Below are 13,808 nucleotides of genomic sequence, written 5' to 3' on the forward strand. Positions count from 1 at the left end.
ATGTACCTACTACTGCTCTCCCCACCACCAAGCTGTGGGGGCCACTTACTTGCAGGACTTGTGGCCACAGGGCTGGAACACAGCAGAGATGGGGTGGGCATAGCAGATGGGGCAGAGGTCCTCCTCACTGGTGGGCTGCAGGGAGGAGAATGAAGGGTGGGCTGGAGTTGGATGCCTGGCTATGTGGATGTCCGTTGTGCCTGTGTAGGAGTGCACACATATTCAAGTGGCATGGACCTGTGCACCGTGGTCCCACTCACCAGGGAGGCAGCTGCTGCCTGGGCAGATGCAGAGGTCAGGTGCGCCAGCATCTGTTCCACTTGGGCCAGCTCATCGGCACTGATGTAATCTGCATCTGGGGAGTGGTAGGTAGTGTCAAGTCAGAGGTAGCTGAAGATGTGATGCCTCTTGAATATTCCCAGCCTAGGACTTTGCTGTTCTTAAGGCTCCTGACCCGACCCAGCCCCAGATCTCCCTGACCTGCCCCACCAGCCCACTCACAGCTCTGCAGGGAGAAGCGCTTCTGGTCAGGGGCTGGCAGGGCAGTGCCAGGTGCTGGGGGCTCTGGCTGTCCCAGGAGATAGCATATTGAGCGTAGCTGGAAGCACGGATCTGCCAGGAGCACTGATGTGGCTCGCTCTCTCCTAGGTAGGGGAGGGTGCAAGGGCAGTCAGAAGGCTTGGGGCCTGGCTAAAAGTAGTCTCTATTGGGATTGCAGTGAGGAGTGCCATGGCTCGTACATGATCACCCCCGCCCCGCATCCCTTCCGTCTCCCTGCTTCCCAAACCCCAAGTCCTGTATTCAAGTAAGGTGCCACACAGCCTGGGGTACCACTTTTTTTTTTTTTTTCTTGAGATGGAGTCTCGCTCTGTTGCCCAGGCTGGAGTGCGATGGCACGATCTCGGCTCACTGCAACCTCCACCTCCCGGGTTCAAGTGAATCTCCTGCCTCAGCCTCCCGAGTAGCTGGGATTGCAGGCGCCCACCACCATGCCTGGCTAATTGTTGTATTTTTAGTAAAGGCAGGGTTTCACCAGGTTGGCCAGGCTGGTCTCGAATTCCTGACCTCAGGTGATCCACCTGCCTTGGCTTCCCAAAGTGCTGGGATTACAGGCGTGACCCACCGCGCCTGGCCTGGGGTACCACTTTAAGAAGGCTCAGGGGAACCACCTTAAGATAGAGTCCGCCTGCCCCATAATATATTATCAGTCCTTCAAAGTCACTTCAAATAAACACTAACAGCAGCTTGGAGACATTCTTCCAGACTCCCCCTTTTACTCCACGAGGAAAAAGGAGCGGCGGAATTGCTGCCAGCCAAACGCCAACTGGGACTTTGGGTTTGGGCTCGCTCCCCATCTGGCGGTCATGCGGGGCCATTGGGCACTAGGGAAACCAGCCGCCCCGCCTCCTCAAACGGGAACCAATAGGAACCCGGGCCCCGCCCATGGGGGGAGTATTTAGGAGCGGATCAGGAACCCGCTTGCAGAGGGCTAGGGAAGCCAAAGGGAGCGCGGAGAAGCGTGCGGCCCCGCCTCACAACCTGGGAACCGGAGAGCAGGGGCCGTCGGCCGGCCAGAACCCGCCGTACCTCCTCGGCAAGGGCCATCCGGTGCCACCCATGTCGCACTAGAGCAGAAGTGGGTGAGTCCTGGAACTGCGACCTGCACAGAGCTGCTCTGTACTGTCCCTGGTGGTCGCCGCCATGACCTGGTTGGTGCTGCTGGGGGCACTGCTCTGCATGCTGCGCGTTGGGTTAGGCACCCCGGACTCCGAGGGTTTCCCGCCCCGTGCGCTCCACAACTGCCCCTACAAATGTATCTGCGCTGCCGACCTGCTAAGCTGCACTGGCCTAGGGATGCAGGACGTGCCGGCCGAGTTACCTGCCGCTACTGCGGACCTCGACCTGAGCCACAACGCGCTCCAGCGCCTGCGCCCCGGCTGGTTGGCGCCCCTTTTCCAGCTGCGCGCTTTGCACCTAGGTCACAACGAACTAGATGCGCTGGGTCGCGGCGTCTTCGCCAACGCCAGCGGCCTGAGGCTGCTCGATCTATCATCTAACGCGTTGCGGGCGCTTGGCCGCCACGACCTCGACGGGCTGGGGGCGCTGGAGAAGCTGCTTCTGTTCAACAACCGCCTGATGCACTTGGACGAGCATGCCTTCCACGGTCTGCGCGCGCTCAGCCATCTCTACCTGGGCTGCAACGAACTCGCCTCGTTCTCTTTCGACCACCTGCACGGTCTGAGCGCCACCCACCTGCTTACTCTGGACCTCTCCTCCAACCGGCTGGGACACATCTCCGTACCTGAGCTGGCCGCGCTGCCGGCCTTCCTCAAGAGCGGCCTCTACTTGCACAACAACCCATTGCCTTGCGACTGCCGCCTCTACCACCTGCTACAGCGCTGGCACCAGCGGGGCCTGAGCGCCGTGCGCGACTTTGCGCGCGAGTACGTATGTTTGGCCTTCAAGGTACCCACGTCCCGCGTGCGCTTCTTCCAGCACAGCCGCGTCTTTGAGAACTGCTCGTCGGCCCCAGCTCTTGGCCTAGAGCGGCCAGAAGAGCACCTGTACGCGCTGGTGGGTCGGTCCCTAAGGCTTTACTGCAACACCAGCGTCCCGGCCATGCGCATTGCCTGGGTTTCGCCGCAGCAGGAGCTTCTCAGGGCTCCAGGGTCCCGCGATGGCAGCATCGCGGTGCTGGCCGACGGCAGCTTGGCCATAGGCAACGTACAGGAGCAGCATGCGGGACTCTTCGTGTGCCTGGCCACTGGGCCCCGCCTGCACCACAACCAGACGCACGAGTACAACGTGAGCGTGCACTTTCCGCGCCCAGAGCCGGAGGCTTTCAACACAGGCTTCACCACATTGCTGGGCTGCGCCGTGGGCCTGGTGCTCGTGCTGCTCTACCTGTTCGCCCCACCCTGCCGCTGCTGCCGCCGTGCCTGCCGCTGCCGCCGCTGGTCCGGAACACCCAGCCCGCTCCAAGAGCTGAGCGCACAGTCCTCAGTACTCAGCACCACACCGCCAGACGCACCCAGCCGCAAGGCCAGCGTCCACAAGCACGTAGTCTTTCTGGAGCCAGGCCGGAGGGGCCTCAATGGCCGCGTGCAGCTGGCAGTAGCTGAGGAATTCGATCTCTACAACCCTGGAGGCCTGCAGCTGAAGGCTGGCTCTGAATCCGCTAGCTCCGTAGGCTCCGAGGGTCCCATGACGACCTAGACTGCCCAGGACTCCCCCACCCAGGCCCCCACCCTCTTGCTGCTCGCCCTGCTCCCTGCTTCGGTCCAGAGAACTGGCAGATGCTGGTGGGAAGCACTGTGCCTGGGCCCCCAGCTTCCTGTATGGGCCTCGAAACACAATGGGCCTTCTCGCTCACTGGTAGAGACAGGGGCTGTAGTCCCCAACCTGCCTTCTGCTCTGCCCCTGCACCGGACCCAAAGGCCCCAGGCCCTGCAAGGTGTGCTAGTGCCTGCTTTCCCGGGGACTTCCTAGTGCCCAAATGCCCTGTGAGGCTGAGAGACCCAGGCCCCTGTGGCTTTCAACACAGCACAGCCGTGGAAGTGGCTGTGTTCTTCTACAGCCTGTGGAAGAACCCCTGTAGCAGAGCCCCCTGTCCACCCTCAGGGGCCAAGGCAGCTCTCGAGGAGTGGTGCTGAAGGAGCTGACGCAGGGCCGCCTCCCCTTCCCAAGGCGGTGGGAGGGAGTGGGCCCATAGGGAAAAGAAGGCGGCTCTGAAGGAAGATCTCGCCCACACCCCAGGACAGAAAGAGGAAACAAGCCCGCCCTCTGGTGAAATGGGACTCCCTCCATCCACCAACACCCAACCTCCTGAAAGCTTCACAACTTCACGCAGAGTCCGGTGGGCAGGCACCAGGCAGGAAAGGCTCAAGAGGTTCCTGGGGGTCTGGCCTAAGCCCCAGCCAGAGGCCCTGCTCTCTCTGGCCTGGGGCATCCAGCCATTGTTCTGAAGGCAGAGCCCATTCTGTGGGCTCACAAGACACAGTGAAGGGGATCATGGCTTGCGCCCCTGCTTTTCAGCAGTAAAAAGCCCGAAAAGCCTGGTGAGCATGGCCGAGCTGGGAGGGCCGAGCCGGAACTCCATGTCCCTCGAGAGCAGAAGCCTCTTAAGGGCTGGCACTGGTCTCAGCCTAATGGCTGAGGCGGTGCCCTGGCTTCACATGCATCTCACTGCTCCCACTGCAGGGGGGCAGGGAAGGGGGGTCTGGGAGCCCTTCATGTGTGGGGGCCGAGCTGGGGGCCCCCATGGCCATCCTGGACCCCGCTGCTCCAGAGTTTAATAAAGGCAGCACATGCTTATTGCTAGAGCCTTTGCAGACAATGGCGGTCCTGCGTGTGTTCAGCTCTCCCGGCGGCCTGGCCCTGTCTACCACAGGATGGCACACCCTCCGGAGTCCTGCCTCCCATGCCTGGCCTGAGGCATGGCCACAAGCCAGTGGCTCTGTGGGCCAGGGCCACCTGTCCTGCTGGGGTCCCAGATTCTCCTACTTACAGCAGCTCCCTCTGCCCCCTATTTAGGCTGTTCACACCTCACCACCTTCCCTCTGCCTCAAAACCTGATACTGAGGTCCATTTTCCAGATGAGGAAACTGAAGTACCAGGAGGCCCTGTCCAGCCCCTCCTCACCAGACACACCCAACTCCCACAGGGGCCCACAGTCCCCAACACTCACTCTGAGGCTGGGCCACGCACCAGGAGCTGCACCAGGATGCCTGTCACTGCCACCAGAATGGGGTAGTGGTCCACGCTCTCTAGGCCTGAGGGGAAGGGGAGGAAAGAGATGAGCCACCCACATGCTCCCGCCGCAAGGGCTCCGGGCCTGACACCATCCACCCTGTCCACTGTCCTCCCTACAGAAGGGTGAGCTGAGACTGCAGAGCACCAAGCCTGGCTGTCCGGGGGCAGAATGTGGAATCAGGCCTCACTGTTCCTAGCAGAGGAACCAAGGCCTGTAGTGTGTTGGGGTGCAGGGCATCTAGGTCCTCACCAGGCAGCCGTAGGGTGACTACACGATCAAACAGGTTCCTCTCAGCTGTCACCCGGTTCAGCACCTGGTTTAACAGCTGTGAGAGGGGCAGGAGTCCATTGGTGGATGTGGAGCGTCATCAGTGGGGCATCCCCAGGGTCCCACCCTTGTTGCCCAGATGGCCACACCTGTGCAAGACGCCGCAGCAGCATCTCGGAGGTAGGCCGGGTCCAGTCAAGGAATATCTCAGGCACCAGTGTGATAGTCATCTCCAAGACCCGCAGCAGGCTGACCGAGAGGTCAAAGCAGGTGGCACATACCTTGAGTTGCCGGCTGTCCACAAAGTTCCGCTCCAGGCGCTCAGCAGCCTGCTGGATCTGAGCCACCAACACATGGGCATGCAGTGGTCAGCACCTGGCCCTAACCTGGGACCAGGCCTCATCCCTTGCACCACTCTAACCCACGAGGCCCCACCACAGCCCACCTCTTGGATCATGCCAATGAATTCAGAGAAGGCCCAGTTGAGCTGATTCAGGACGCTGTTGAGGAAGCTGGGTGCCACATCAGGACCCTGCTGTAGGAGGTCCGCCATGTGCTGCTGCAGCAGGGTGGAGGGACAGGGCTCTGCAGGGGGACAGGAGGCGGCATCATCAGGGACTCCACTGCAGTGGCCTCTGCCTGTTTGTCTCTGTCCTCGCCCATTGAGGCTTTGGTATAAGGACAGAAAGATGGCTCCCTAGGAATGCTCAGGTCATGAAAGCAGGGGACAGGGGACAGATGCCTTGGAGTTAGTTGGGACAGAATCTGTCCCCTCCTTCTACTAGGCAAGCCCCAGGCTGCAGTTGTGTCCAGCCCTGACACCACACCATCCACCCCAGGCCCAGAGCAGCCACACAGCCACAGGCTGACCCTCAGCAAGTTCTGGGTCGCACACCCTTCAGATAGGGTCAGACCTAGACAGGGCGGCTTAGACGCTTCCCCACCGGCACCAAGGCCAGCTCCTCCAAGAGCCTACTCTGAGCCCTGCTGCAAACCTGCTGTCCTCTACCGTCCTCTGCTGCCCTTGGCCTGGCCTTGGCATATGGCCGAGGTGGTGGGCACCAAGTCTGGGCTGGCAGGCAGCAGTAACCGGAGCCCTCAGCTGTAAGGGGCCTGGCGCACCTCCCCACCAGCTTGATGCAAATCAATAGTTCCCGCAGCAGCAGGACAGGCCTGGCCCCACTGCTGCTCTCCACTTGCAGCTCAGTTCCGCCCTGGAGGCAGGACCACGGCAACTGGCAAGGACTTGCTGTGTGACATAGCACAAGACACTCAGCCTCTCTGGGGACACCCTTTGGATCAAAACACTGCCCAGAAGGGCAGAAACAGACTACATGAGCCAAGAAGAGCCACCATGAAGGGTGAGGACAGTGTGTGGCACACCTGGCACTCTGCAAGGGCCAGGCCTAGGGGAAAATCCTTGCTGGACCCTGGAGAGAGGGCACAGCCTCTGCTCCCAACTAAATGTCCCTTCCTCCAGGAACTCTCATGAATACCCTCTGGGGACCTGGCCAACCTTCAATCTGTGCTCCCACTGGACTCAGGTGTCCAAGGCCTAAGCCAAGGCCAGGGTCTGCCACCAGCAGATAGCAAAAAAGCAGCAGAAGGACATGGTGCTGGGACAAGGCTGGAGGTCAGGGAGCTAGCTTAAAGGGCAAGGGACAGAGTATTCAGTCTGCATGAGCTGCAGCAGGCCAGGAAGATGGTGCCGCCTCTCACCATGACCCACATAGAGCGTCCAGGCCCAAAGGGCACATGTAGGTAGGACTGTGGGCAAGGCTGGGGAGGGGGAGTCCCAGCCCGAGCATCCTTGGGCTAGAAGGAAGCAGGGAAAGTGGAAACCCCAGGGGACAGGTAGGGAGTCTGAGACCCAACAGGGGAACCAGAGAGGGGCTGGAAGAAGTGGAGAGTCTGAAAGAACCCATGAGTAGGAGGTAAGCGCCCCCGCCTGCCTTGCCCAGGACTCACCCAACCCAGATACTCACTCTGGAGGCTGGGCAAATTGGCGTCCTCAAGTTTGGTTTTCAGCAGATGTGGCAGCCGTGTATAGCGGTACCCGAAGCCACAGCCCTGTGGAGGTGGGGGTCGGTGCCCAGGTCAATGGGACAGGGCACCCTCTCCCTCCAGCCAGCCTCAGCCACCTCCCCTCAAGTCAGGCTTACCCTCCAGAGCCGCACCAGGATCCAGTTGGTCTGGGCCCAGGGCCGCTGCTCATAGGGTGCCAGGAGGTTCCTCACCATGGCGATACGCCTGTGAAGGCAAGGAGGGGAGAGACGGGGTGAGGCTGGGCATGGTGCTCGTGGCCAGGGTGTGTGCCCCCCAGGCCCCACTCACTGCTCCTCGGGGATTCGCTCCACAGCCCGCAGGGAGTGTGGGTAGCACACGTAGCTGGCCAGGGCCTGCATCAGTGAGTCTCGGATGTCTGTAGGGACATGCCGTGCCTCAGCATGGGCTTGGCATGAGCCCTGGACCCATTGCTTCATGCCCACCTGGCCACATTTTTCATAGAAGAAAGCCGACCAGAGGTGCCATCCCATCCCCCTCCCCCTGTACCCTCTGTAGGGGCCCCTCACCAGTGCCCACAATGCGTGTGTCGGCAAAGTGTTTGGCGAGAATGGCAGCCAGGCGGGTCAGGGTCTCTTCATAGCCTGCAAGGGTGGGAAGTGAGACGTGTCGGCTGGGAGTGGGGGCTCCAGAGGCAGGCATGTCAGCAGGTTGGGTGGACTTGGGTAGCAGGCTCTACAGCTGGCTCCCAAGGCCAGCCTGGACCAAGGGTGGCCTCCAGGGACATTGGGCAAAGCATTCATTGGTGGCTGTGGAGGGGCTAAGGCACAGGCTGTGAGGGGATGACAGGCCCTGGCAGGAGCCCTGACCTGGGCTCAAACCCATCTCAGCACACACACCTGATGAGCAGTGAAAGCTCCTTGGGCACTCACAGCTCTGTCTTTGACAACAAAGCCTGCACTGAGGCCTGTGGCTGGGCAGGGGGTGGGCTAGGGGCCTGACAGCTCACTGCCTGATCCAGACATACACTGCCACGCACAGCCTGGAATCAGCAGGCTGAGAGAAACCCAGGTTCGGATGTGGACCCTAGCAGGGTCCACCCCTGCTGTGATTTACCAAGACAAACCATTCTGCCCCTGACCAACTGCCACGCTTTGTGACCAGTGCCAGGGAGTCAGGGTGCAGGGCCAGCTGGCTGCTGGACCACGGCAGTTGCTCATAGCACTAGGAAGGAAGTGAAAGCCAAGGGGTCTCCACCCACCGTGTTCCATCTTGTCTGTTTTCCTTTGCCAGGGAGCTGTTGGCTCTGTGGCTGCAGGTCCCAGGGCAGGGTGCAGACGTTTGTTTGTTGCAGGGTGAACCACAGAGGAAGCTCCTCCCCTCCCTGCCCTCACAGATGTGTGTTGCTGGGCCACAGAGGTCTCAGACCAGGGCTCCTAGGGCTCACACTAGAGACCCCTTTTCTGCTTCTGCCCCAGCCTGAATGGTTCCATCACCTGGGAGCTCCTCCATGCTGTGCACGGGACCAAAGTAATTCTTGAGAGCACTGTAGCTGTTGATGGCCACACTCAAGTAGAACTCAGGCATGAAGGCAAAGAGAGACCCTGTGCGATCACCGTGCTCAATGGTCCGCAGGCAGACGCGCAGCAGCCAGTAGATGTCCAGCATCTTCTCCTGCAGGAGGCACACAGGGTGCTGCTGGGTTGCACACCAGTGGGGTCTTGGGGGCATGTCCTGGCCTGGGGATCAGGAAAGGCCTCCCCAGGCCTACGACAGCACAACTGAGACCTGGATTTCAGGAAGCATGAGCAGTAGCTCAAGCAGGGCAATCAAGTCCTCAGCACGCAAGAGGGACGCACTTAGCCTGGAGGATGCATTACTGCGACCCAGGCCAGAACTCTGGTCAGCATATTTGTAAGCAAGTTTTGTTTTTTTTTTTTTTGAGATGGAGTCACCCAGGCTGGAGTGCAGTGATGCCATCTCGGCTCACTGGAACCTCCGCCTCCCAAGTTCAAGGGATTGTCTTGCCTCAGCCTCCCGAGTAGCTGGGACTACAGGTATGTGATACCACACTCGGCTAATTTTTGTATTTTTAGGAGAGATAGAGTTTCGCCATGTTGGCCAGGCTGGTCTTGAACTCCTGACCTCAGGTGATCCGCCTGCCTCAGCCTGTAAGCAAGTTTTAGGCAAGAGGGTGCTGTCACCGGAAGTCTGTGTTGAAAAGTGGAGTACAAGGTGCGTGGAGGGCCCAAGAGAGCTGGCGATGGCAAGCAGACAGGCAGAAATTCGATCTGGAGTGCAAAGGAGAAGGTGGTGGGAAGGCAGGGGGCAGTGTGCCTGGCGGAACAGAGGTCACAGGAAACAGACAAAACCTGCTGAGGGCCCTGCTCCCCACAATGTGTTTTCCACAAAGTCCATGTCAGGGTCTCACAAAGGAGCCCAGGCAAGAATGAGGCCTCAGGCCCCAGCCCAGACCCACAGCACCCGTGTGTGTGTCTTGGAGTGCGGTCAGAGCACCTGGGCTTCACACCAGCTCTCTGATGTGCCCTAAAACCCAAGGAACTGAGGAGAAGATGTAAGCAAGAGGTTAGAGGGAGGGCCTGGGCGCAAACCTAGGCAGCAATGATCCTGCTGCTACAGAAGGCCAGCGAAGACTGTCTGGCGAGGGGATGGCAATGGCCCCATCAGAGCTAAGGCATCAATGCAAAGGAGATGGAAATGTGCTGGCCGGATTGAGATGGGGGCAGACAGAGACCCTGGTGAGACTATTTCAGAGATGGGGAAGAGCCTGTGCTGGAGGGAGATGAAGGGGAAGATGTAGCAGTTAAGACAGAGAAAGAAGGAGAGAGCATAACTTTTGGGCACATATAGAGTCAAGGCTGGAATGCAGTGGCACAATCACAGTTCATTGTAACCTGGAACTCCTGAGCTCATGTGATCCTCCTGCCTCAGCCTCCAGAGTAGCTGGGACTACAGGTATGTGATACCATGTTCGGCTAATTTTTGTATTTTTAGGAGAGATGGGGTTTCGCCATGTTGGCCAGGCTGGTCTTGAACTCCTGACCTCAGAGTAGCGGGGACTACAGGTATGCGTCACCATGCCCTGCTAATTAAATTTTTTTTTTTTTTGTAAAGATGGGTTGCCCAGGCTGGTCATGAACTCCTGGCTTCAAGTGATCCTCCCGCTTCAGCCTCCCAAAGTGCTGGTTTACAGGAGTGAGTCTTTCCATTAATAATGGGATTAGAAAGACACAGGTGAGTTAGTGCTGAAGCTGCAGAGAATGAAAGCAGTTCAATATATTAAAGACCATATATGAAAAGCCTCCATCTAACATCACACTCAATGGTAACAGACTATAATCTCTCCCTCCCTCAGACCAAGACAAGTGTGCCACTTTCTCTACTTCTGCTCAGCACAGTCCTGGAAATCCCAGCCAGAGCAACCAAGCATGAAAAAGAAAGGAAACCACACTGGAAAGGATAAAGTAAAATTATCTCTGTTCACAGACATGATTTTATAAGTAGAAAATCCTTAAGATCCACACACACAAAAAAAACCCCAACTAGGATTAATAAATAAATTCAGCAAAATTATAGGATATGGCCAGGCGCGGTGGCTGAAGCCTGTAATCCCAGCACTTTGGGAGGCCGAGGCAGGCAGATCACCTGAGGTCAGGAGTTCAAGATCAGCCTGGCCAACATGGTGAAACCCCATCTCTACTAAAAATACAAAAATTAGCCACGGGCGGTGGCAGGTGTCTGTAGTCCCAGCTACTCGGAGAGGCTGAGGCAGGAGAATGGCGTGAACCCGGGAGGCGGAGCTTGCAGTGAGCCAAGATTGCGCCACTGCACTCCAGCCTGGGCGACAGAGCGAGACTCTGTCTCAAAAAAAAAAAAAAAAAAGAAATTGCCGGGTGTGGTGGCTCATGCCTTTAATCCCCGCACTTTGGGAGGCTGAGGCAGGAGGATTCCTTGAACCCAGGAGTCTGACAACTGGGCAACATAGTGAGACCCTGTCTCTACCAAGAAAAAAAAAAGGGCAGAAAATAGCAAGCATTGGTAAGGATATGTATGGAGAAATTGGAACCCTCATGCACTACTGGTGAGAATGTAACAGGCACAGCCACTGTAGAAACGATACGGTAGTTTCCAAAAACTTAAACAACAGAATTGGCCGAGTGCAGTGGCCCATGCCTGTAATCCCAGCACTTTGGGAGGCCGAGGCAGGCGGATCACCTGAGGTCAGGAGTTCAAGACCAGCCTGACCAACATGGTGAAACCCCATCTGTACAAAAAATACAAAAATTGCAGGGTGCGGTGGCTCACGCCTGTAACCCCAGCACTTTGGGAGGCCGAGGCGGGCCAATCACCTGAGGTCGGGAGTTCAAGACCAGCCTGATCAATATGAAGAAACCCCATCTCTACTAAAAAAAAATACAAAATTAGCCGGGCATGGTGGCACATGCCTGTAATCCCAGCTACTCAGGAGCCTGAGGCAGGAGAATCGCTTGAACCTGGGAGGCAGAGGCTGCTGTGAGCCGAGATCACGCCATTGCACTCCAGCCTGGGCAACAAGAGCAAAACTCCACCTCAAAAAAAAAGAAAAAATAAATACAAAAATTAGCCAAGCATGGTGGTGCGCACCTGTAGTCCCAGCTACTCGGGAGGCTGAGGCAGGAGAACACTTGAACCCAGGATGTGAGCCGAGATCACACCATTGCACTCCAGCCTGGGCGACAGAGTGAGACTCCATCTCAAAAAAAATAAAAAATAAAAATTAAAAATAAAATAAAAAACAGAATTACCATATGATACAGTAATTCCACTTCTGGGTATATAACCAAAAGAATTGAAATTAGGGTCTCAAAGAGGTCTTTGCACACCCATGTTCATTACAGCATTATTCACAGTAGCCCAAAGTAGAAGCAACCCGAGTGTCCAGCAGCAAAGGACTGGATACGTGAAATGTGGTGTCTGTACAGCAGAATATTATTCAGCCTGGAAAATGAAGAAATTCTGACACAGGCTATAACACGAATGAACCTTGAGGACATTATGCTAAAGCCAGACACAAAAGAACGAATAGTGTATGATTCTCCCTAGATGAGGTGCTTAGAATAGTCAAATTCAGAGACAGAAAGTAGGATGGTGGTTGCCAGGGGCAACCTGAGCCAGCCTCAGAACAGGGCCATGGTGGTCCCCTCATGACATGGAAGTGAGGCCCAGCTGGGGGTCTGTGAGCCGCTGGCCAGAGCACCCAGGGACCTGATGCCAGAACCGCTGCTCCCGCAGCTGCCAGGCCCGGGGATCTGCCGACAGGTGGGGGTGGGTGGGAGCTGTCAGGGAAGCTGGGGAAGGGAGGACAGGAGGTTTTGTTCAACAGGCACGGAGTATCAGTTTTGCAAGATGAAATGAGTGTGGAGATTAGCTGTACGACAATGTGAATAGACTTAACACTTAAAAATGGCTATGATGGGTGGCTGGGCATGGTGGCGCATGCCTGTAATCCCAGCACTTTGGGAGGCCGAGGTGGGAGGATCACATGAGGCCAGGAGTTTGAGACCAGCCAGGCCAACATAGCAAAACCCTGTCTCTACGAAAAAATACAAAAATTAACCGGGCGCGGTGGCACATCTATAATCCAGGAGAACTGCTTGAACCCGGGAGACAGAGGTTGTAGTGAGCCAAGATCATGCCATTGCACTCCAGCCTGGGCAACAGAGTAAGACTCTGTCTCAAAAAAAAAAACAAAACAGCTAGGATGGTACATTTTATGTCACACATATTTTAGCATAACTAAAAAAAGGCAGAGAGATGAGAGGGCAAGGGTCTTGAGAAGACAGTGTGGGAGAGGGCAACCAAACTTCTGAGGGAGGTGGGCAGGCAGGAAATCTCAGGGCAGAAGGGAGAGGAAGTTCCTGTCATGGGGCAGTAAGCATGGTCATCCAGGGTAGCAAGAGAGTCAGGAATGGGAAAAAGGTGGAGGTGGTTTGGGTTTTGCAAAAGAGCCATGAGAAGAAACAGCAAGCAGAGATGATAGAAATGGGGACACCAGGCCGGGCGCGGTGGCTCACGCTTGTAATCCCAGCACTTTGGGAGGCCGAGGCGGGCGGATCACGAGGTCAGGAGATCGAGACCACGGTGAAACCCCGTCTCTACTAAAAATACAAAAAAATCAGCCGGGCGTGGTGGCGGGCGCCTGTGGTCCCAGCTACTCGGAGAGGCTGAGGCAGGACAATGGCGTGAACCCGGGAGGCGGAGCTTGCAGTGAGCAGAGATTGCGCCGCTGCATTCCAGCCTGGGCGACAGAGCGAGACTCTGTCCCAAAAAAAAAAAAAAAAAAAGAAATGGGGACACCAAAGGCCTCGATCACCCAGTCATGCAGAGGCATGCCCAAGAAGACAGCAGATACCCTGACCTGGGCACCTGAAGAGACTCTCAGGGCACTCACTGGTTGGGGAAGAGATGCCAGGAGGGGCAGGGAGAGGAAACAAGTCCAGAGGGTCTGAGGCCAGGGGGTGAAACTTCAGTCACAGCAGGAGTGCCCCATCCATCCGTCTGTCCATCCATGTATCTGACCAGGCTGAGTGCCTTGAGAGGGCAGAGGCTCGTCTTTCTGACTTATTAATGTGTGTGTGTCCCTGGTGTCCAGGACAGCACCTGGCACACACCAGGTTTTGGGTGCATGTTATTGAATGAATGAGCAAGTGAATGAGTGAGTGAGTGGGGAACAAGCCAGTGGCCTCGGGTGGTAATGAGTCAGACAGAGGCAGACACAGAGGGT

The 13,808-nt window shown here is 57.2% G+C and overlaps 2 protein-coding genes across 7 annotated transcripts in view; one reads left to right on the forward strand and one right to left on the reverse strand.

Moving 5' to 3' along the window:
* The window catches only part of RNF123 (ring finger protein 123), a 32,208-nt gene that overhangs the window by 375 nt on the left and 18,025 nt on the right, over positions 1-13,808 (reverse strand). For 4 of the 6 annotated variants that reach the window (XM_003257073.3, XM_030811760.1, XM_030811761.1 and 1 more), the window contains 12 exons: positions 8,521-8,698; positions 7,594-7,668; positions 7,355-7,442; positions 7,183-7,270; positions 7,006-7,090; positions 5,466-5,605; positions 5,170-5,358; positions 5,003-5,078; positions 4,688-4,772; positions 502-644; positions 261-355; positions 50-135 (listed from right to left, as the gene is read on the reverse strand). In XM_003257073.3, the coding sequence (XP_003257121.1) occupies positions 50-135; positions 261-355; positions 502-644; positions 4,688-4,772; positions 5,003-5,078; positions 5,170-5,358; positions 5,466-5,605; positions 7,006-7,090; positions 7,183-7,270; positions 7,355-7,442; positions 7,594-7,668; positions 8,521-8,698 (1,328 nt within the window). Of the gene's footprint in view, positions 1-49; positions 356-501; positions 645-4,687; positions 4,773-5,002; positions 5,079-5,169; positions 5,359-5,465; positions 5,606-7,005; positions 7,091-7,182; positions 7,271-7,354; positions 7,443-7,593; positions 7,669-8,520; positions 8,699-13,808 lie in introns of all 6 variants that reach the window. The other 2 variants (XR_004029757.1, XR_004029758.1) reach the window with 2 other exon arrangements.
* AMIGO3 (adhesion molecule with Ig like domain 3) lies at positions 638-4,331 on the forward strand. The gene has a single exon (XM_012497153.2). It carries the CDS (start codon positions 1,702-1,704, stop codon positions 3,214-3,216), a length of 1,515 nt encoding a protein of 504 aa, XP_012352607.1. The 5' UTR covers positions 638-1,701; the 3' UTR covers positions 3,217-4,331.

This window comes from Nomascus leucogenys, chromosome 4, assembly GCF_006542625.1.
Source record: "Nomascus leucogenys isolate Asia chromosome 4, Asia_NLE_v1, whole genome shotgun sequence".
Lineage (NCBI taxonomy): Eukaryota > Metazoa > Chordata > Mammalia > Primates > Hylobatidae > Nomascus > Nomascus leucogenys.

Excerpts from the sequence above, each read along its gene's own strand:
- AMIGO3 (XM_012497153.2), top strand. The coding sequence starts at position 1,702 with ATGACCTGGTTGGTGCTGCTGGGGGCACTGCTCTGCATGCTGCGCGTT.